This window comes from Chanodichthys erythropterus, chromosome 19, assembly GCF_024489055.1.
Source record: "Chanodichthys erythropterus isolate Z2021 chromosome 19, ASM2448905v1, whole genome shotgun sequence".
Lineage (NCBI taxonomy): Eukaryota > Metazoa > Chordata > Actinopteri > Cypriniformes > Xenocyprididae > Chanodichthys > Chanodichthys erythropterus.
The window spans coordinates 19,296,991-19,320,676 of NC_090239.1; the positions used below are offsets into that span (position 1 = coordinate 19,296,991).

The window sequence follows — 23,686 nt, forward strand, 5'->3', positions numbered from 1 at the left end:
ACTTTTAAGATCAGATTATTGCATTACTCATTTTTTTGACTCATTCATGCCTGTTTGTCTGGCCAGGTGCGGCCCAGCAACCAGGACAAACATGTCAAAAAGTGACATGATGCTTCTGTCAGGCAAAACGCCGCTAACCCAAATATGCCCTGACATATGATTTCCATAAACAAATGAATGCAAGTTCTGAATAGCAGACTGGAGCCTGCCTCCATGTCTGTGTCACTTACTCTGATGACAGCTGACGAGTCACCGGGCAGGTGCGAGACTCACTGTAACGAGCAGTTAACGCTCACCGGCTGAACACTTCCACACCTGAGAGTCAAAACCCAGCTAACTCATATTCAGTGTGCCTTTAAGAAATGTCACATACTACAACCTGCTTCAAGACAGCTGCCAAGCACTAGTGAAGCTGCACTAAGCAGCCTGTTTTGGTGGGAGTTTGATGCAAGTTTGTCAATGTGTGTTTTTTAGGTTGCTGAGATGCACGGAGAGCTGATCGAGTTTAACGAGAGGCTCTACCGCTCCCTCATGGCCAAAGACAACCTGATCGGACAGATGAGGCAGGAACTCATCGACCTGCGTGGCCCAGTAAGCACATGCAAGCACACACACATGCCTCTCTGTGGGTGTGTGAAACCGAACTTTCATTGAGTGGTTGTTCTTTCTTCTCTATCTCTGCAGTCCAGGCTTTCTGGGCAGATCGCTGTCTGCTTCCGTCGGTCTGCCCCCTCTTCCATCATTAGCTGTCTGTCTGTGCCAATTACCTTCTTGTCTCAAATGCATTTACCTAGCCAGCTAAATGAGGGCATATTATATCTTTTTTTTTTTTTTTTTTTTAAATGGAGCTACGAATGTTTTCAATTAAAAAAAGTCTTCTTAGTTTGAGTGAACGACTATGTTTACATGACATGAGCAACCCGTTTACATTTTTAATTTTAATTATTCAGATTGTTCGCTAAGAATTGTGGTTATTTTTACCACCATTATTCACATACCCCAATGCACAGCATAAATGATGAACTCGCATATACAGTAGGTGTTTTACAGTGGGTTTTAGTCTACTTGCAAATGTCTTCTATGTTTTCGACCATCAGTACATTGCATTATATTCATGACGGTCAATGTTGTTAACTTGAACTCAAAATGAATAATATTCAATATTGTCAACCCCAGACCTACTACCAAATGCTGTTATTATTTTCATGGGACACAAAATTGTCAAAGAATCACTACACTGCTTTTGCCATACAATGAAATAAAAGACATTGATATTATATTATATTATATTATATTATATTATATTATATTATATTATATTATATTATATTATTATATTATATTATTATATTATATTATATTATATTATATTATATTATATTATATTATATTATATTATATTATATTATATTATATTATATTATATTATATTATATTATATTATATTAAGATATGATTAAAATGAAGTCTCTATGACTTGCAATGTAACACGGTTAGTAGTTGTGGGAAGAAGGAGGCGGGAACCGGCGAACGTTCAACAAAACTTTAATTCAAAATAAACAAAGAACAAAACGAAAGTAATGCCGGCAGACCCTCGCGGACGTCTGCCGGCCACACAAACATAATCAACCATAAAATAAAGTCCAGGCCTGGTCCTCTCCCGTCCTTCACTGTAGTCGCTCCTCCTTTTATGCTCCCGGAGCTCCTCCGTGAGGGACTCAAGGCCGGTGCGCCTCCCAGGTGATGCTCATTAACACTCGCGCCACCGGCCTGGTCGCCACATGCAGTTACAAGTTTTCTGAAGCCATGTAATAGCTTTGTGTGAAGAAACCAGATTTTTTTTTTTTTCCTGAATGTGAATGAGATGAGAAAATGGTTAAACTTTATTTTAAAGGTGCCATAGAATTGAGAATTTAATTTACCTTGCGATAGTTGAATAACAAGAGTTCAATACATGGAAATTACATACAGTGAGTCTCAAACTCCATTGCTTCCTCCTTATGTAAATCTCATTTGTTTAAAAGACCTCAGAAGAACAGGCGAATCTCAACATAACACTGTTACGCAACAGTCGGGATCATTAATATGTACGCCCCCAATATTTGCATATGCCAGCTTATGTTCAAAGCATTAGACAAGGGCAGAACGTCTGGATGTGCACAGCTGAATCATCAGACTAGGTAAGCAAGCAAGAACAACAGCGAAAAATGGCAGATGGAGCAATAATAACTGACATGATCCATGATGATATGATATTTTTAGTGATATTTGTAAGTTGTCTTTCTAAATGTTTTATTGCTAATGTACTGTTAAATGTGGTTAAAGTTACCATCATTTCTTCGCTATTTTCATTTTTAAACACTTGCAGTCTGTATAATTCATAAACACAACTTCATTCTTTATAAATCTCTCCAACAGTGTGTAATGTTAGCTTTAGACTGTTAGCCACGGAGCATAGCCTAAAACTCATTCAGAATCAAATGTAAACATCCAAATAAATTCTATACTCACATGATGCATGACGAACATTTTGTAAAGATCCATTTTGAGGGTTATATTAGCTGTGTAAACTTTGTTTATGCGAACTTGGGGCGGGGAGCGCGAGGATTTAAAAGGGAAGCAGCCTGAATCGGCGCATATTTAATAATGCCCCAAAATAAGCAGTTACAAAAATGAATAAAAAAAATCTATGGGGTATTTTGAGAAGAAACTTCACAGACACATTCAGTGGACACCTTAGACTTAGGGTGCTTTCACATTAGCACTTTTGGTGCGCACCCGGGTTAGATTGACGTCAGAGTTCGGTACGTTTGGATGATGTGAACACGGTCTTTTGAACTCGGGTGCGCACCCGCGGACCGTACCCGAGTCCGCTTAAAAAGGGTGGTCTGGGGTGCGGTTCAAGTGAACTCCACTACGGTTCGCTTGTGATATGAATGCAAACGTACCAAATTGCGGAAGTGAACCGCTATTAATGCTGTATTATTTGATAAAAATGTGAGTTTGTGTGTGTTTCACTCACTTTCCCGATGAGCGAGAGTCACGTGCTGCAAACAGAGAGCTGTAGCGTAGCTTTTCTCATTTCTGCTCGCCTTCAGCATTGCACATTCGCGGCAGATAGACGCAAGAGCCGTTATGATCAAAACCAACGGTTCAAAAACAAAAATATAAAAGTGAGGAGAGCAACGTTATGCATTTTGCCGCCGCCTCCTGTGCCATCGTTACTAAGCAACGTAGTAAACAGCTGCTGGTTTGATGACGCAAACGAACCGCGTGTCGGACCCAAATAATATAATGTGAACACAGTCCAGTGGGGGCAGGGGGAGGGGGGAGCAATCGAACTCGGGTTCGGTCCAGGCAATCGAACCAAGTGTGAAAGCACCCTTATATTACATCTTGTGAAAAAGCATTCTAGGGCACCTTTAAGGTGTCCTTGTTACAGTGTAATTATAGATATATGTTCTGCCATAGCGTAACTGGGCAAAGGTTATTAACAACTCAGTGATTAACAGAAAAAAAAACAGAAAAAGAAAAAAAAAACACTGGGTCTCATTCACTAACCATGTTTTCATGAGTAAATCATGATTCATAAATAACTTTCATTCTAAACTTCGTAGTATGGGCTCGTACTAATTTGAGTTATTTTTTGCAATAAAAGCTCGAGCTGCGAGTTTCCTCTGCATAAAGACGCAGATATGCATATGTCCAGCTCGCTAATTAGAGGTCTGTAATCTGGGTTGGTATTAAAAATATTTATTGTGTGAGGAAGGCACACTTGGCATTGCTCAAGGATCTTGCTGCGTGTGCTCTCAGGTGAGAGTGCGTCTTTAGAGAGCGTCATGTTTATACAGTCAAAAGACATAGTCATAGAACAAATATAAAAAAAACAAACAAACAAACAAACAAACAAACAAACAAACAAACAAACAAACAAAAAACATTAGTTATAACAGGAAATAAACAGATAATGCATATAGAATCACTTGCTGTAATAATAAAAAAATAGTTTGTTCCAGGCTGTTAGTTCACCCAAAAATAAAAATTATCCCATGATTTACTTACCCTCAAGCCATCCTAGGTGTATATGACTATCTTCTTTCAGAAGATCACAATTGTTTTGCTCTATCGTCTGCTCTTCTGCTTTCGTCAATAGATCAAGCGTTATGTCAGAGGTTACTATTTGGATAGGCACTCTGCCAGAAGTTATTTTAGTTTTTAAAGTTTTAAATATGGATTCTTTTCTAACAAAAACCCAAATGTCACAATGAATCGTCACAGGTACTGAGTAAAATTAACGTACTTACTATAGTGTTAGGATTAGGGTTTGGTTTAGGGTTAGTTGCATGCAGTTATGCATAATTTACAGTTATTACTATGTAATGTGTAACAAAGACACTGTAAAATAAAGTGTTGCTAGAAAATGTTCTGTGAATAACGGTTTAATTTTTTGTCTGTTCTTCCCACAAAGCTATTTTCTATTTTTGGATGAAGTATGCATTTAATTTGATCAGTCTGTCTCTAGTGGCATTCTCAGCCACAGTGTGTTTCACCTCGTGGCTCCCATCCATCCTCTCTCTTTCCTGTTCAGTGCTTATCTGTTGGCCACTGATTACTTTTTGATACATCTGACGGCAGTGGCTTTGAACCATGGCCTTCTGTAACTGTGCTGAACTGTATACGGTGGATGGTTTATCTAGCTTTCATGGCTCATGTGTCTGTTCCTCTCTGGTGCCACTGCCTGCCAAGATGCAGCAGCCTGTGAGTCGTGACCCCTGTAAATGCTCACATTACCACACTTTCACCACAAGATTAAATGCACATTCAAATAGGATTAGAGCATGTTCCTGGTTAGGCTCATGTGTTTTCAGGAATGAGTGGTAAATGTGCAGTCATTGAGAGCTTCCCCCTAATATGGATTTTCTGATTTAATCAAAATAGTAAAAAAAATGTCTTATTTAAATTTTACTTGGGACCAAATAAATTATTTTCAGTAAATATTACTGGACTGTCATGCTTTCATCAGATAAGTAAACTACAGAACGTAGCCGGTTTGGAAGTTTATGCAACATTACAGTGTTAATCAGCAAACTCAGTTGGACGCAAAAGGAAACGCTCACCATGACCTCATGCGCTTTGCTTTTGGACAGGTGCCAGGGGACCTGAGCCAGACCTCTGACGATCCCAGCCTATCTGACTTTGAGACGTAAGTGGCCTCCTACTCGCTGTTCTTTTTATATTTGTATGTATGTGTGTTGGAGGTGGTGTACAGCGAGCCTCTTTTGAGAATCAAATCGATGGTATGGAATTCCATAAAGCAATGCCTCCGATCTAACAGAAAAGACTGTGCTAAAAATAGGGAGATTGAATGCTGCTTCTGTTTTTACATACGGAGCCTTCACGCACCTCTTCCATACAGCTACAACCTTTGTGCATGAGAAGATGTCAGTCATTAAAAACGCCTGATGGAAATATGTATTTAATGTTAAACTTGTGGGTCATGTAAAAGGCTGTTTTTATATCATATTTATATTACATTGTAGAGCTTAAAAATTTACATCCTTGTTTTGTACCACATTTAGTATTGAAAAGTCACCTACATGCCTACATATTTCACTCGATTTCACAAATTTTAATCTGTAGTTTGTGAAAAGCCCGAGTTATAAATTGCATATAAAAGTTATTAAAGTATAAATGACTTGCTCATCAGAAATGTATATTCTCTGCTGAATTAAGTCGCTTAAGAACACATTCTTCTTCTGAGGTAAATACTGGCTTATTCCAATCCTCACGGTGAAAAGTAGATGCATTTGATGAAGCTTGATGTTTTGTTTTGAGGCAATATGGAGATTGTTTGTTCGCGTCTCACATAAATGATTATCGAATGAATAGCCTGCGCTGCACATGGTTGTGACCACATCATAGATAATGAGTTCAGATGGGAAAGACTGTACCTCTCGTTGGTTTCATATGGAATATTTGTTTTCAATTTGAATTGGTTCATTTAAAAGTAGACATTTCAAGCTTCTCCTTTCTGTGAGGGAAGTATACGCTGTGTTTCTTTTTCATAATTTTACAAAGCACAATGTTTTGTTGTTATTGTGAGTGTAGACAAACTTTATAGAACCAAAAATGATAGAGTATTTTAAGTTTTCGTTTGCGTTGGCGCCTCAACTGACTTCAGAGGGTTCATGGTGTCAATTTTTGTCATTTTTTCACTTCTGTTTGGTAAAGGACTCCTGGTCAGATAAATTGATTGTAGCTGCACTAAACTTCTCTTTTGTTGAGATTTTCTCTAATTAGACTTTCCCCATGTGTTCTCTCCTTCCCTGTCTCTCTAAGAACTCAACGTGCCCTTGTCAACGTGTGGATCCCCTCTGTGTTCCTTCAAGGTCGGGCTGCCAACGCCTATCATGTATATCAGGTAGTGCATTTAATCAGAATTTAATCCACCATGTACTACTGGATAATTTATTATCATCTTTTATCCACCCTTTTTCATTACAGTATGTAATGGAAATGCTCTGTGATTGAGAACCACTGAGTTTGACATTTTAAGATAACAGTTTTATTTGTGTAAGAATGAGAGAAATCGTAACTGAAGTCGGAAATGATCATCTTGCAATTTGTAAACATATTCTGCATTTGGTTATGTGAAGTGTGCACCAACCTGACAGCAAACAAAAACTTACTAAAAGCTATTATTATCACTATCGGCCATCGTTTTTCTGCACCTTAAAAAAAGGTGTGTGTGTGAAGAAAATCACTCTTGTGTTGAATTTCTTCTTCTTCTTGGTGGTTGGCAAACCAGATTTTGTGTTGAATTTTAACACATTAACAGTTTAAAAATAGTGACGCTAAAGCAGGCTCTTTTTGACCCTATGAATCACTTGTATTTCAAGCCAGGGTTGCCAGGTCTGCGTCTTTATTTTTATTTTTTGCTACTTCAAATATTTTTTGTAGCACCTCCCGTCCAAAAATCGCAAAAGGCTTTGTGCTTTGTTACTTCTGATAAGAATAAAAGTTTCAGTTTTCAGATTCTGTTCATTTTATCATGAAATTCAAACAATAAATGGCGTTTTGATGCTCTTAAGTGTGACGTGTCAGATTGCTGCAATGCCACAGTTCAGGCAGCAGTGCGAATCGCAAGTGTTTTCTTCCTCTTCAAAGGTGCCCTAGATTCAAAAATTGAATTTACCTTGGCATAGTTAAATAACAAGAGTGCAGTACATGGAAATGACATACAGTGAGTCTCAAACTCCATTGTTTCCTCCTTCTTGTATAAATCTCATTTGTTTAAAAGACCTCCGAAGAACAGGCGAATCTCAACATAACACCGACTGTTTCGTAACAGTCGGGGTGTACGCCCCCAATATTTGCATATGCCAGCCCATGATCCCAACATTATGAAAGGCATTAGACAAGGGCAGCCGGTATTAACATCTGGATCTGTGCACAGCCGAATCATCAGACTAGGTAAGCAAGCAAGGACAATAGCAAAAAATGGCAGATGGAGCAATAATAACTGTCATGATTCATGATAACATGATATTTTTAGTGATATTTGTAAATTGTTTTTCTAAATGTTTCGTTAGCATGTTGCTAATGTACTGTTAAATGTGGCTAAAGTTACCATCGTTTCTTACTGTATTCATGGAGACAAGAGCCGTCGCTATTTTCATTTTTAAACACTTGCAGTCTGCATAATGCATAAACACAATTTCATTCTTTATAAATCTCTCCAACAGTGTAGCATTAGCCGTTAGCCACGGAGCATAGCCTCAAACTCATTCAGAATCAAATAAACACTGTACTTACGCGATTAGACATGCTGCATGACGAACACTTTGTAAAGATCCATTTTGAGGGTTATATTAGCTGTGTGAACTTTTTTTATGTTGTTTAAGGCAAGTGCAAGCTCTTGGGGCATGGAGCACGGGATTTAAAGGGCCACACACCCTGAATCGGCTCATTTCTAATTATGCCCCAAAATAAGCAGTTAAAAAAATGAATAAAAAATCTATCTGTCTGTCTGTCTGTCTAACAAAAAACCCTAGAGAGGACCTTATTTACTGTTGGACCTATTTACTATTATTATTATTATTACTATTTAACATTATTTGGGAGAGATTTTTTTTCCTTAACAAAAACCAAACTATCGGTATCGACATCGGCCAATATTACTCTGAATAATTGGTATTGGCAGAGAAATTTAGTATCAGTGCACCTCTAATTACAATCGATTCTTCCAATGTTTACAATATCATGTTCAAAAACATAGATTTACTGATGTCACAAAAGCAGAAACTGTGTTTTTAGGTTGTTCAGACAAACAGCTTTTACTGTTGACAGTGTTGTAATGATCTGTTGAGGATTATATAATGTAATAATGTTAGTTAATAATATATTTAGTTATTTTAAAATGATATAGTTTGTAGTGAGGTACTTAAATAGAAGAGTGCATCTGAAACAGAAGAGTACTTTTCTGCCTGAATGAGTATTTTGTAGTTTTGTAGTTCAGTTACACTTTTTTATTAGATGCAGGACTGTTAAAATTTCTTCCCGATTTAGATATTAACTAAGATAAGTAAAAAGTAAATTGTACATGTGCTAAAGTGAGTCGCCATTGGAAAGACCACAGGAAAGAGAAAAGACGGAAGCATGTGAAATGACCTCAATCCGAAGCACATTGTATACTGCACAACAGGAATGTTGCCAGAGAGTATACAGGTGATATGATGATATGAGACTTTGTAATGTTGCTATTTTCATACAATAGGGACCCATGCACTTTCTATAACAGTACAGATTACCAGGAGACCCTCGTAAGTAGCAATAGTGCCCCACATATTAGTTGATTTTGCTGAGTGAATTGATTTTGACAGCGTTTTTCGATTTTCTCCGAGTGTTCCCTTGAGTCTGGCCTTGAAATGGATCCCTATGGAAATGGATCCATTGTTTTTTCAAGGCATGACTGATGGATAATGCTTTCCATTATTTTAGATTTAACCCAGTATATCAGGGCTTCTCATTTTCTGATATGATTGATGACTCCAGGCGGTGGGCTTCTCACATGAGCACAAATGTCATTGACATGTTAATATGTTTTAGAAAATACCTGCATTAATTTCATCTTTCATACAGAGAATATTACACTACACTTTCAAGAGCCCGTCATGATTGTTTGTTAGTGGCCAGTGAGCCAGTGTTCAGAAAACTTCCAGTTAGGGTTTTATGGCTGGAAGAGTAGTTCTGGGCAGTATACCGGTTCATATGATATACCGTTTTCAATTTCGAGACCGATATGTATTTTTCAAAAACTGCCATACCGGTGCGTAGTGTGTATATATATATATATATATATATATATATATATATATATATATATATATATATATATATATATATATATATATATATATATATATATATATATATATATATATATATATATATATATATATATATATATATATATATATATGTGTGTGTGTATATATGTATATGTGTGTATATATATGTGTGTGTATATGTATATGTGTGTATATATATATATATATATGTATATATATGTATATATATGTATATATATATAATATGTACAGTGATATACCGTGAAACATGATACAGATTTTTGGTCACACCGCCCAGCACTATGGAAGAGCACAGGGAAACTAGGCATTAACTAAATGTGCTGCTTCTAGTTTACAACGTTTTCTTCAAAAGTAATGAAAATGTGCAGTTAAAGGGGTCAAGACAACCCTTAGCGCTGTTGTCAGGGGTCTGTTCATTACCCAAGTTTTTGGCACACAGAAAGAAAGAGGGCAGGGAGAAAATAAGATGGGGGAGAGAGAGAGTGTGAGCAAGTGCACCAAGGGGCCAAGGTTAACGTTTTAACCCCTGCTAATAGCTGCCATAACTACACACTCTGTGAGCTAAAAGCATATTTTCTACATTATATATATGTGTGTTAGGGCTGTCACGATATTAGATTTTTTCACACCATGTTTATTGTGGTCAAAGAATTCACAATGTGGATATATCGCGGTATCTATACAATCCTTGGGGGGTAAAAATGTATCGTCTAAATAATATTTACTTTGTTTATTTAGTTTTTCTCTTTCAGGGTTGCTGCACATTTTTTAATTTAAAATTTAAGGCTATGTAAGACCTAAATAAATAAAAATTAATACTAGCCTAGTAGCCTATACATTATGGCTGTTACCAATCAAATGAAATGATTATCAACAGAATCCATCTTTGCAATACAGAGGTGACACAGAGTGAGAAGTGGCATTAATATATTTACACAGCATTTCCACTTTGTCTACATAAATTTAATTCAGTTTTTAAATATGGAATTTTTCTATTTTTAACTTTTTAATTAAAATGTACTTTAAATATGAAACTAAACTAAAAATAGGTGGCAGCAAGTCTTAATGAGTGAGTGAGTCATTTATTCAACCGATTTGTTCAAATGACTGATTAATTCAGGAAGCAAGCAAGTGACCATCTTTATTGAATGGGTCAATTAATCATTAATTTAACTGATTTGTTCTAAACATGGGCTCTGTTCTGCTGTTCATAATTTGACATTTGCGTTGGCAAAATAAAGAAAAAAACAAACAATATTAACAATACTGTGTCTAAAATGTAACTCACATTGTTCATTTTATTCATTTATAAGTTAAATGAACATTGCATTTGTGCTGATTTGGGGAAAACGGCACTCTTGCTCGTGTGATATTGTAATACAAATACATCTTATCATATAATATAATGACAAACTTGTCGGGTCAAAAATGCCCGTGTATTTTGCATTTTGAGGGTTAGGGTTATAACTGCATGCATGGCTACATCACGGTGAGTAAGACGAGTAAAGAAAATGCGGTACTTATTAAAAGAAATCACCCTTTATTTAAATATATAAACACAGAAAATCACTGTTAACAGGTTAATATGAAATAGTTATCGCCAATACTGGTATATTGTCACACCCTAAAATAACACGATATCGATATTTCATACTTTGAATATCATGATTATCGTCAATACTGGTATATTGTGACACAGGGGTGGATCTAGAAAATTATTTATAGGGTGGCAAAGGGGTGGCATGAGGTCTATGAGGGGTGGCAACACCAAAGCAAGCGCCCATGCATAGTTTTTGGAGATTTATGGCCTGACATACACAATTGTGTTCACAAACATTGCATTACCAAAATAAATAACAAGAATATCGATCATGGCACTAAGTAAAGGCACTATATGAAAAACATCAACAGATTCTGTTATACAGAGTCTGACCTTGTATCAGTAAAGGAGATGAGCAGTTTTATTAATATTATTACACAGGTTACTTCGATGGCATAAATCACAGGTTTTAGTGCAAGTTAAAGAACAACAAAAACTTGTTTTTTTGCAAACAATTTTTGAGTTTCTGTTATTAACAGAGGTGGGAATGACTGTGTGTGTTCACCCAGAACAGCCTATCAACTACATACTCTAGCAACACCCCAGCAATTGCAGCAAGAGCCTAGCAACCACCCAGAATCTCCTAGCAACCATTAGGAGCACTAGCACTAGCACTAATGTTGTCATTGTTAAACGTTTTGAGAAATGTGTCTTTGTTTTGAGAACTGAACGAATGGTTTGTTAAACTGGGCCAACTGAATCACCTATAATGTGTTAGCAATCAAGAAAAGCTAAAATACATTTAGATTCTTACCTAACTAGTTTCTTTGATCGGGATCTTCTTATTGATTTCATGTCACCGTTTCGTCGGATGGCAAAAAGACCTTTATCCATGATGAAAGTGGAGCGGGAGGTCGGTGAATCAGCTCGCAAAAATTAATTAAAAAATCCGAGGACTTCTGAGTTAGCCGAGAAGCAGTAATTTTCAGTTTCACAAACAAATGGAAAACAATTCGTAAGTGAACTTGGCTGCACTGTGTTTTTGACTCCCAAAGAACCGGTTCATAAGAGTCATTTGTTAATGAAGCTGACTACATTGAGCGCGCTGAGTGCGCATGCAACCGTCATGCAGCTTATTGAAAGACGTGTTTTCTGGTCATTATTTTGCAATACGCTGTCTTTTTTATGTCATCACATTGAAGCGCCGCTGCTGAAAAGCAGTACTTGAAACACTGCTAACATTTATATTTTATTCTGTGATAATTTTGGGGTGGCAGATGGGGTGGCAAAGCTTTTTCTCAGGGTGGCAGTTGCCACCCCGTGCCACCCCGGTAGATCTGTCCCTGTTGTGACACCCCTAGTGTGTGTATTAAAAAATAACAATGTAAAAATTATATTATATTATATTATTAGTATTTGTAAATTAAATCATTTGTAATTATTTGTATTTTACTGAATGAATATGCATGGTCATTCAAAAATTTGGGGTCATTAAAGGGTTAGTTCACCCAAAAATGAAAATTCTGTCATTAATTACTCACCCTCATGTCATTCCAAACCCATAAGACCTTCAGACCTTCAGAACACAAACTGAGATATTTTTGATGAAATCTGAGAGCCCCCCATAGACAGCAATTTAATTACCACTGTCAAGGCCCAGAAAGGTATTAAAGACATTTTTAAAATAGTCCACGTGACTACAATGGTTCAACCTTAATTTTATGAAGTGATAAGAATACTTTTTTGTGCACAAAACTTTATTCAGCTATCTCTTTTCCATGTCAGTCTTTTATGCAGTTGACGTAGAACACAGAGTCCAGCTCTTCCGTGTTCTACGTCAGAACGCCGACTCATTATTGGGCGGCTACTGCGTTAGCAACGCATGCATGCATCGTGCTGCTCACGTATATAGCGTCGGCCAATATTGAGCCGGTGTTCGGACATAAACACGGAAGAGCTGGATTGTGTGTTCTATGTCAACTGTGTAGGAGACTGACAAGGAAGAGAAGAAATTGTCGAATAAAGTTATTTTGTTTTGCTTTTGCATACAAAAACTTACTGGTTTGGAATGACATGAGGGTCATTCATTTTTGGGTGAACTAACCATTTAAGATTTTTTTTTTTTAATATTTTTGAAAGAAGTTTTATGCTCACCAAGGAGACATTTATTTAATAAAAAAAATAGTAAAACACTATTACTCCAGTCTTCAGTGTTACCAGATCCTTCAGAAATCATTCTGATATGCTGATTTGCATCTCCATGTGAATCCATTGCAATAGATCCTCAAAATTCATTGAACATCAGGATAGATGACGGTGCATTCTGATCTATATTGAGTGACTGTATAATTTGGCAAAAAAAACAAAACAAAAAAAAAAAATCAAAAAGTAATCTGGCTCCTGAATGTTTCATTTTATGAGTCAGTGGCTCCAAAGTCAATTTTTTAGTCTGGAGTCCTGCATCAGCCATCTCCTGGCAGCAGATTATGGCACATTAACACCACCTTCCAAAATTGCAGCTACTCCATTTCCCACTTTTGTGTTTCTCCCTCTCGTCTATGTTTTGAAATTATACTCTATAAAATGAATCAGAGTGCCGTTGAATTTCATAGAAAGAATGTAATTGATCTTCAGTAATATTACCAAAGCTTTGTTTTGTTGTGAATAATTCTACCTTCTCCGTTTCATGTCACATAATGAAAAAATATAACGGCTGCCTAAAACAACTCATTCACGCTTATGCAATTTAGCTGGAAAGGGTTATTAAAAAAGCGTATTTAATGACTGTTATAATGTGGATTTACAAGGGCTGTGTCGTTCTGGTATTTTCCTCTATTTCAGTGCAAAATCTTGCAGAAATGGCCTGTATTCTGTGTACGGTTGTGCCCGTGGATCTATGTGTGATCTGTGGTATCATTCTCAAGTGTTAATGGTGCTGCTCTGCTTTGTAAATGTCCGCCGTAAATCAGAGTTGCTGTGGTGATGGTGTCTTATTAAGAGATTTTATATGGTGGCAGCAATCGCAGCTCTCATCCGTGGTCACGCTGCTAACAGAATATGCCTTTCTCTCTTTTCATCAACCTGTTCTTTTCTCTTTACCCTTCCCTCATATCTCCTTTTTTTTTAACTACATCAGAGGTGGAGAAGAAAAGACTGCAACCTCGCATTACTCCATACATACACGGTTGGCAGTACTGTTGTGGCGGTGGTGGTTGGGGGTGTGTTTCCAGACTGACAAATTACTAGCTATGTTTCCTTCCAAAGTTGTGAATTTACTTATGCGTAAAATTGGAATATTTCATAAAACATTCACGAATAAAGCAGCATTTCCATCCAGTGGGCTGAAGAGAACAAAATCGTCACTTCCAAATAAACTGGCGCTAAATATGAGAAGAATATAAGAAAAATGGAAGTTATTGCAGTAGGAGAAGGCACTGTATATAATAATTTTCACATATAATAAATTACTTGCGCCTCAGAGCACACTGACAAAACGCAATAAACCCGGTCATGTTATCTTGCGTTCGGAGGTAGATGCCTGCTGTTTGGGAATGTAATCGTGTAAGACAGTTCTGAGAGGTAATTATACGAACCGCTTTAATGACACACTTTGCTCAGGCATTTCAGAATGACCAAAACAACATTTCAGATGCTGTGCAATGAGATTTGTCCACTGGTAGGTACAGTTATGCCATCCCATTGCAAAGTGAATGTGCATCGATGAATTTTTTTCAATGAATGTGTTCCATCATATTTTATGCGCGTATATAAAAATATTATCCAATGAGCGCATACATTTTTTATGTGCATTTTTAGAATTTATGCACATTTTGTCATTTCATCCATCATTTTTTTATGCAATATCACAAAATGCGCATAAAAATAGTGGATGGAAACATACTCTGGCACTGTCAGCCAAAATGTCTACCAGCCAAAATTTTAACATTATGAAATGAATACATCAGTAAATTAATAGATTATGAAATTCATTCATATTTACCCTGAGCAGTGGTGGATCTTCGCATACGTGATATGAGGTTGTGGGGCGGTGTGTGCAGATACTGCACTTATATTAGGGGTAGTTTCACCTCCCTGTTCTGCTTGTTGAAAATGAATCGTGACCTAGTAGGTAACTTTTTTCATGCACTTCTCTGTGCTGCCCCCTTTCTCTATCTATCTGTCTGCATAGCAACAGAATAAGTAGTCTGTTCATAAAATTTTTTTTTTTTAAGGGGGCCACATTGGATGTTGTGGACACACCTGTATTATAAATAATATTATTTTTTTTCTCTTAGAATTACACATTTTAACAACCTCATTTTAAAGGGTAAAATTTAAATATTATTAATGAGTTAGAATTCTACTCTTATTAAAATTAACCATTGGCCTTCCATGGGATCATAGCGACATTATGTAGACATTAAAGGGTTAGTTCACCCAAAAATGAAAATTGTCATTTATTACTCACCCTCATGTCGTTCCACACCTTTAAGACCTTCATTCATATCACCCTGTAGCCCAAGACTGGTTGCCCACTGAAGCTAAGCAGGGCTGAGCCTGGTTAGCACCTGGACGGGAGACCTCCTGGGAAAACTAGGTTGCTGCTGGAAGAGGTGTTAGTGAGGCCAGCAGGGGTGCTCACCCTGTGGTCTGTGTGGGTCCTAACGCCCAAGTATAGTGATGGGGACACCATGCTGTCAAAAAGCACCGTCCTTCGGACGAGACGTTAAACCGAGGTCCTGTCTCTCTGTGGTCATTAAAAATCCCAATTTGCCCATTGGCCTCTGTCTATCATGGCCTCCTAATCATCCCCATATACTGATTGGCTTCATCACTCTGTCTCCTCTCCACCAATAAGCTGGTGTGTGGTGGGCATTCTGGCGCAATATGGCTGCCGTCGCATCATCCAGGTGGATGCTGCACATTGGTGGTGGTTGATGAGATTCCCCCTTCGATATGTAAAGCGCTTTGAGTGCCCAGAAAAGCGCTATATAAATGTAAGGAATTATTATTATTATTATTCATTTTCAGAACACTAATTAAGATATTTTTGATGAAATCTGATGGCTCAGTGAGGCCTGCATTGCCAGCAAGATAATTAACACTTACAAATGCCCAGAAAAGTACTAAAGACATATTTAAAACAGTCCATGTGACTACAGTGGTTTAACCTTAATATTATAAAGTGATGAGAATACTCTTTGTGCGCCAAAAAAACTAAATAATAATGACTTTTCAACAATATGAAGTGATGGCCAATTTCAAAACACTGCTTCGAAGCTTTACGAATCTTTTGTTTTGAATCAGTGGTTTGGATCGCGTATCAAACTGCCAAAGTCATGTGAACTATTAAAAATTTGAAACGCATACGACGTAACAAAGCCTCGTTTACTGAAACCACGTGACTTTGGCGCTTCGAACCACTGATTAGAAACAAAAGATTCGGCCATGGCTAAACACAACTTCATTCTTTATAAACAGTGTAGCATTAGCCGTTAGCCACAGAGCATAGCCTCAAACTCATACAGAATCAAACGTAAACATCAAAATAAATACTTTACTCACATAATTCAAACCATGCATACAGCATGCATGATGAACATCTTGTAAAGATCCATTTGAGGGTTATATTAGCTGTGTGAACTTTGTAAATGCACTGTAATATAGTCGAGAGCTCCTGTGGCAGGGATCAGGCGAATTAAAGGGGCGGCGCGCTGCCAAAAGTTAATGATGCCCCAAAATAGGCAGTTAAAAAAATTAATTTAAAAAAAAATCTATGCGGTATTTTGAGCTGAAACTTCACAGACACATTCAGGAGACACCTTAGACTTATATTACATCTTGTGAAAAAGCATTCTTGGGCACCTTTAATGTGTCGTGACCATGGTCGTGACAGATTGCAGTAGCGCCTCAGCTCAAGAGGCTCGTAAACCAATAATCTCTTCCTACTAGTTCATTTATATCATCAAATAAACATGAATGAACATAAGAATGCTGTTTCAAACGTGGAAATACGTCAATATACACAATTTTTTCAAGTTTAACTCCACCGAGGTTAATCTTCTAACTCCTGACTGCTTTGTTGGACAAAATGGCAGAGTCGGCATTCTGATTGGTTAGATCGCCTGTCAATCAAACTCCTGGTGAAGGGTCAATTTGATCAATACATGTATAACAAAGCTGTTAATTGCATGTTCATTCCACTTTATCAGTGTTGCAGTTTGTTAAGGTCATCCTGGCACCGATTTTAAGTGTAGGCTGGCCTGACGCTCTCATGCCCTCAACAAAGTGACAGTGTTTTTGCCCTAAATACTTAAAAAGGAGCTAGAATAGCTTCCTTTGCAAGGCTTTCCCTGGTTTTGCTGTACTTTTTCCTGTTCCAGTACTCTGGGTTTGCTCTTATTTTTCTGAAGTGCACATATACAAGCACTGAACTCCTCAGTCAGAATTCCGTTTTTTAAAATGAGTTATTCCCTTTGATCAGCAAAACCAGCTCAGCCCACTGCCTCCCAACTCTGCAAAGTTCTTGTTTTTATGAACTAATGAGATTTGATAACTCTTGTGTTTTTTTTTCTCTCCCTATTTCCATTTTGAATATTTCCTATAGCTAATGATTTTGGTGAGAACACAACCAAATGATGTGTCTGTACTCGTGTCTTTTAACGTGAAAGCTCCACGCTAACTGAGCGTTGATATTATGTAAGTCCATCTTAAATGACTTCTCCAATGAGATCATTGAATATGCACACATAAGTGACTATTGAATTAGTATAAATCTGTAGAAAAGTGGACATCTCCGTAATTCATGTCATGGCCTCTCCCCAGAGAGGATGTAGCAAAGACTCTAATATCAATATCACAGCCTCCAGTCACTTGCCTATTAAAAGAGTCTCATTTAAACTGAAACTTGCCTGACTTAAAAAGAAAAATGACAGATGCTGCATGCATGAGCACGGCGCAGTGCGCAAAGCTGAACCCTGCATATGTATTTTGAAGGATATTACGCTGATTATAGTGTAATGATGATCAGGATGGTGAAGCCGGTGATTATGATTATAATGAGAATCACGATGACGGTTAGTAAGATAATGATTCTCATTGCAGTCAGATCATCGCCGGGCCGTTATTAATTGCAAAGTACTTCGCACGTCGACATTAAAAATTGCCCGCTGGCTATTGTGCCACTCTATTTGATTGAAATCTGGCAGGGAGGGCACTCATGGTGAATGGATCATTACTCGTTTTTCTTGGTCGTATCATACGAGACATCTTTTTTTAGTACAGAAAAGTGTCTAGCCATTGTATTCATCCTGTTAGGCATTAAAATACCAGTTTTATTTCCATATCATCAATCATACAGAGAGGTTTCCGGTAGTTTGTCATGGGCTATGGCAGGTCGCTTTTTGCCGTGGTGTTTCCTCATGTCTGAATAGTTGATTATTAGGTTAACACCCGAGGAAGGGAGAAGGTGTGAGAGTGTATGTTTAACCTTTAGAACGGTGCTCGTTACAAAGCAGAACTGATCTCCTACTCATCCTCATTATGGTGGCTATGGAGCAGCACTCATGACTAATTCATACAGAGCGGATGGCTGGAGCTCACTGGGGCCAGAACCTCACTGAATGCTGGGTTGGCTCAATGACTACTTCATAGTTGACTGAGGAGACATGATGTCAGTTCTTTGAAACTCCCTTTCTCAGTTTCCCCTTCCTTTCTTTTCTCTGCTTTTCTCTCTTGGCTGCTCAAGGGGAGTTTCAAATCCTTTCACAAATATAATAAATTTGAGAGCAATATTGTGGCTATCAGTTTTTCATGGATGCTTGATTTGGGCCCCCAGCAATATGTTTCACATTTTCGAGTATTTCATTTCAAAATAGTGAGACTTGTCTGGATGGACCTTTTTATAGACTATATATTTATATAGTTTCCTAAGCCAATGTTTTTTTCTTATGTAACCCCCATATCCCAATCAATAAGGTTAAAGTACCTTTTCATCGACACTAAACCAGATGGGTTCCTTTTATATGAAAGAAAAAGAAAGAAATATCACTGTAGATCATTTAGCTTGATTTAAATTGGTCAAGTATTGCAGCGATTCACTAAAAGCAATCAATACTGTGGATGAAAAACAGACTTGCCAATATATGTAGCTTCCTCTACCTTATTATTGCTTGTTTGTCTATTACAAGTTTTGACAGTTTTGCATGCAGAAAGACCTGACAGCTAATTATTTATAAATGAAGTCCAGATGGGACATTTCACAAAAATGAATCACAATTTGAGTGCCACTGAAGCCCAACAAGCAATGACATGTAACATACAAGTGAAACATGGCATTATTTGGGAAGAGCATTGGAGATCAGTGACAGAAACATTTTTGTTTGCACCAATTCGGGAATGTGGGGAAAGTTGTGATATTGCATTATTGCATTGAGATTAGTGTTTGCATTCTTTCTGTGTTTGAGATATAGAATCTGCATTTGTCATATTTACAGTAAACTACATCTTGTCTCTGTGCTTCTATTGGCTGAAACACACAAACCACTATCAAATAATTTTATTGTTTTTAAACGTCTCAGTTATTTTCAAGATGTGACATATCTTGAATGGATGAATGAATATGGAATGTATACATGTATGTGTGTATATAAGGGGTGTAATGGTACAGATGTCACAGTTCGGTTCATTCAGATCCACACTCCAATCCAGAAAGCAGAGCGCGGTAATGCAACGCTGTTTGCTAACCGCCACAGCAGGAAAAATAACAATAATATTGTACAATTTTATAACAATTTAACATAACTCTTTTCTATTTTAGTATATGCTATCTTTTTCTGTGATGGCAAAGCTGAATTTTCGGCAGCCATTACTCCAGAACCAGAAATACTTCAGAACTCTTTGGTGTCACACGATCTTACAGAAATCATTCTGAAATGCTGATTTCTTATTATCATCAATTTTGAAAACAGTTGTGCTGCTTAAAATTTTTGTGGAAACTGTGGTACTTTTTTAAAGGATTTATATGAAAGCTTTTATATATAATGCAAATTTTCTGTAACATTATACATGTCTTCACTGTTAATCAATTGAATGCATCTTTACTTAATAAAATTTTCTTTAAAAAAAAATCGTACTGACCCCAAACTTTTGAATGGTAGTGTATATACATTTTTAATATACAAATATCCTTGTAGTATTTATAGAACATTTGTCCCCTGTAGAATTGGGCAATTCAGCCAAAGTTAAATGGACAAGAATCTAAATGATTTTTAGCTGTGCTGGACTTGAGCGTTATATGTGTTGGCTTGAGCTCATACTGGTCCAGATTGCATCTTTATGGTTATCACACTCTCTTAACCTTTAAGGCAATGCACCCAGAGCAGATTGCCTATAAACTGGGATGGGGCTTAGGAAATAGAGTGAGAGATCCATAGGAGATTCATAGTAGCATATCGGGGGCCAAATTATTTAGGAAAATAAAACGGGCAATATCAACAGGTGAAATAGCCTGTCTGCATTTCTTGCTGAAAGAATCTGCAAGAATGGGCTGCATGCTCAGTGTTGGTCCAGAATGTTGTTTGTGGTAGAAAGTTCTTCCCTAATTGAGCACTTGTTTGTTGTTGTAATATAACCTTGTTTCTTTAGTGGTTGTCAGCTAGTTTTGTTTCATGACCAAGATTGTATATTGGACTGACAAATTGTTATTATACAAGTAAAAAATCAATCATTGACATTTATTTATATTACCAGGAAACTAATGGAAAAATTAAAGTTTGTGGTTTCTGGTATTTGGTGGTTTTTATGCTTTAAGTAGTTTCATGCTTTCTGAAGCCAATATTGATTGAGTTTGTTGATTGAGTTTGATTCGGACTATGACCTTTGACATCAACATCACAGGTTTTTTGGATGATTTTTCATCTCCTTGGGTTGCTGATTAGGGTGGGTACTTTACTGGGGTAACCATGGATGATCATATGGTTAATTGCAGTTTGTTTGCATTTAGGGTTGGTTTTGTTTTCGCTTTTGCTGTCCAGTCAGAGCAGACCCGTGACCCACTGATTGTGAACCACTGACTTATTTCCACTATTCCCCATTAGATCGAGCTGCAGTCAGTTTCAGTCACACCTGTAGTCAACATCTTACTGGAGCTTGAGCATTAATTGCCCTCCTCACATGCTGCCGCGTGATCGCACTAACCCAGACTAACAGTATTTATGGGCCCATCTGCCGCTGTCTCCTCAGTCCTGCCTGCATCGCTCCCTCACGCCTACGCTGGCTCTCGGCATTGTTTGACTTGACCCACGGTGGCCAGAATTTAAGAGGGCTTCACGCCTCAAATCTTATACCAAATGAGATCGATGTATGCTGGACAGAAAGGTCAGGCTGAGGATGACACACCAGCTCCATGTCTAGATTTTTTTTTGCCTTTTGATAATTTTATTCAGTTTTTTTTTTAAGCAGCCTTCAGCCGTTAGTGGCTGTTGTTTTGATTATTTTTCAAGGTGACGGATAAGGTCAGATACAGATAATTCATGGTATTACTGTTATCACAATAATAAAATCATATTGCATTTACTTGATCAAAAATACAATAAAATAATAACAGTAATGGGTCAAAGATGTATAAGGTTTTCAAAGTAGCAAAAAATAAAACTGCAATTAGGTTTTTTATGTTATTTCCTGTCTTACACTGAAGAAAAAAAAAAAAAAGCTAAAATCTATTGAAAGCATCTTTCACTTCATCCTTGGAGATTTGTTTTCAAATCGAGTCAATGAAACAAAATGATTGTATTTTAATATAAAATACTGGTGTTATACTGTACAACAATATTTTGTTACCCTGAATGACAGGTATCACTACGGCCTAAAAATATTGATTAAATGTGAGTCCTTCAGCAAGGACTTAATACTTAATCAAAGTTTAAAAGTTAAACCAGCTCTCCCAAACTTGGATAGTCTCAATTTTTCAAAGTGCCTCAAATGTGAAGCAGCTATTAGCTGATATAGTTCATCATCAATGTGTGTGTAATATTATATTAACTAATATAATACATCAGTTATACCTTAACGGTCATTCAGCATAACGGGTGACATTGTGGTATAAAATTTTTGTTGTGCTGAAGGACAAAAGCGTCATACTGAAGGACAGATTTCATACATGAACATATAACAGGCTGTTCCTTGGCCACCTACATAAAGGGATGGACTTTACTTATAAAGATTATCCTTAATTTTCATATTTAATATAGCTTTTTTTTATATTCAATTCAATTCAATTCAAATTCATTTGTATAGCGCTTTTCACGATACATATCATTTCAAAGCAGCTTTACAGAAAATGGATGTCAACATTACAATTTAAAGAATGTAGTTGGCAAATAATATACTTTAGGTAATTACAATCACTGTTAGCAGTTTAACTGAAGGTAGAAGTAATGAGCTCCTGGAAAATGAATTACATTAACAATAAATTAGGATATAGAGATTGTGCAATGTGAATGTTGATCTAGATGAACTCCTGAAGTCCTCGCAGGAGCTGGCGCCGTCTCTTCACAGGTGATGGTCATCTGAGGTCTTCTTAAGAGGCTGGATACAAACTGAAGCTGATGTGCTCTCTAGTCACCTCAGGGCGGGTGTCCCGAGGTAAAACAGAAAAGCAAAAGGAGAACAATTAGCGTAGCTGCTGTTCATAACTTTAAGCAAAGATAGTCATGTGCAGTTGATCTGGTATGAGATGCGTTATGTGAATGCTTGGCTAAAGAGATGCGTCTTTAATCTAGATTTAAACTGGGTGAGTGAGTCTGAGCCCCGAACATTATCAGGAAGGCTATTCCAGATTTTAGGAGCCAAATGTGAAAACGCTCTCCCTCCTTTAGTGGACTTAGATATCCTAGGTACAACCAGAAGTCCAGAGTTTTGTGATCTTAAAGAGCGTGAAGGATTGTAGGGCAATAGAAGATTGGTTAAGTATACAGGAGCTAAACCATTTAGAGCCTTGTAGGTCATTAGCAATACTTTATAATCGATACGGAACTTAATGGGTAACCAGTGTAGAGATGATAAGATTGGTGTTATATGATCATATTTTCTTGACCTGGTAAGAACTCTAGCAGCTGCATTTTGTACTAATTGTAGCTTGTTTATTGAGGAAGCAGGACAGCCAGCCAATAATGCATTACAGTAATCTAGTCGAGACGTCATGAAAGCATGAACTAACTTTTCTGCATCAGAAATAGATAACATATTCCGTATTTTAGCAATGTTTCTGAGGTGAAAGAAGGCTGTTTTTGTAACATATGAAATATGATTTTCAAAGGACAAGTTGCTGTCTAATATAACACCTAGGTCTTTAACTGTCGAGGATGGAGAAACAGTACATCCTTCTAAATGCAGATTGTAGTCTGAGAGATTCTGTGTACAGGTTTTTGGCCCAATAAGTAATACTTCAGTCTTATCTGAATTTAATAGAAGAAAATTACTAGTCATCCAATGTTTTACTTCTTTAACACACTCTGTCAGTTTGGATAATTTAGAGATTTCATCTGGTCGTGATGATATATATAACTGAGTATCATCGGCATAGCAGTGGAAACTAATCCCATGTTTTCTTATAATATTGCCGAGTGGCAGCATGTAAATTGAAAATAGCAGAGGTCCTAACACAGATCCTTGCGGCACTCCATAGTTTACTATCGTTATCTTAGATTTTTCCCCGTTTATATAAACAAAATTGTGACGGTCTGATAGGTATGACTTAAACCACCGTAATGCCTGT

At 37.1% G+C, this 23,686-nt stretch overlaps 1 protein-coding gene across 11 annotated transcripts in view; it reads left to right on the forward strand.

The window, feature by feature from the left end:
• Positions 1 to 23,686, forward strand: part of snx29 (sorting nexin 29) — a 212,957-nt gene that overhangs the window by 76,407 nt on the left and 112,864 nt on the right. For all 11 annotated transcript variants that reach the window (XR_010892595.1, XR_010892593.1, XR_010892594.1 and 8 more), the window contains exons 16-18: positions 475 to 591; positions 5,148 to 5,203; positions 6,340 to 6,421. Coding sequence is in view for 8 of the 11 variants with exons in the window: in XM_067368585.1 (XP_067224686.1) it covers positions 475 to 591; positions 5,148 to 5,203; positions 6,340 to 6,421 (255 nt within the window). In the remaining 3 variants the exon portion in view is untranslated. The remainder of the gene's footprint in view (positions 1 to 474; positions 592 to 5,147; positions 5,204 to 6,339; positions 6,422 to 23,686) is intronic.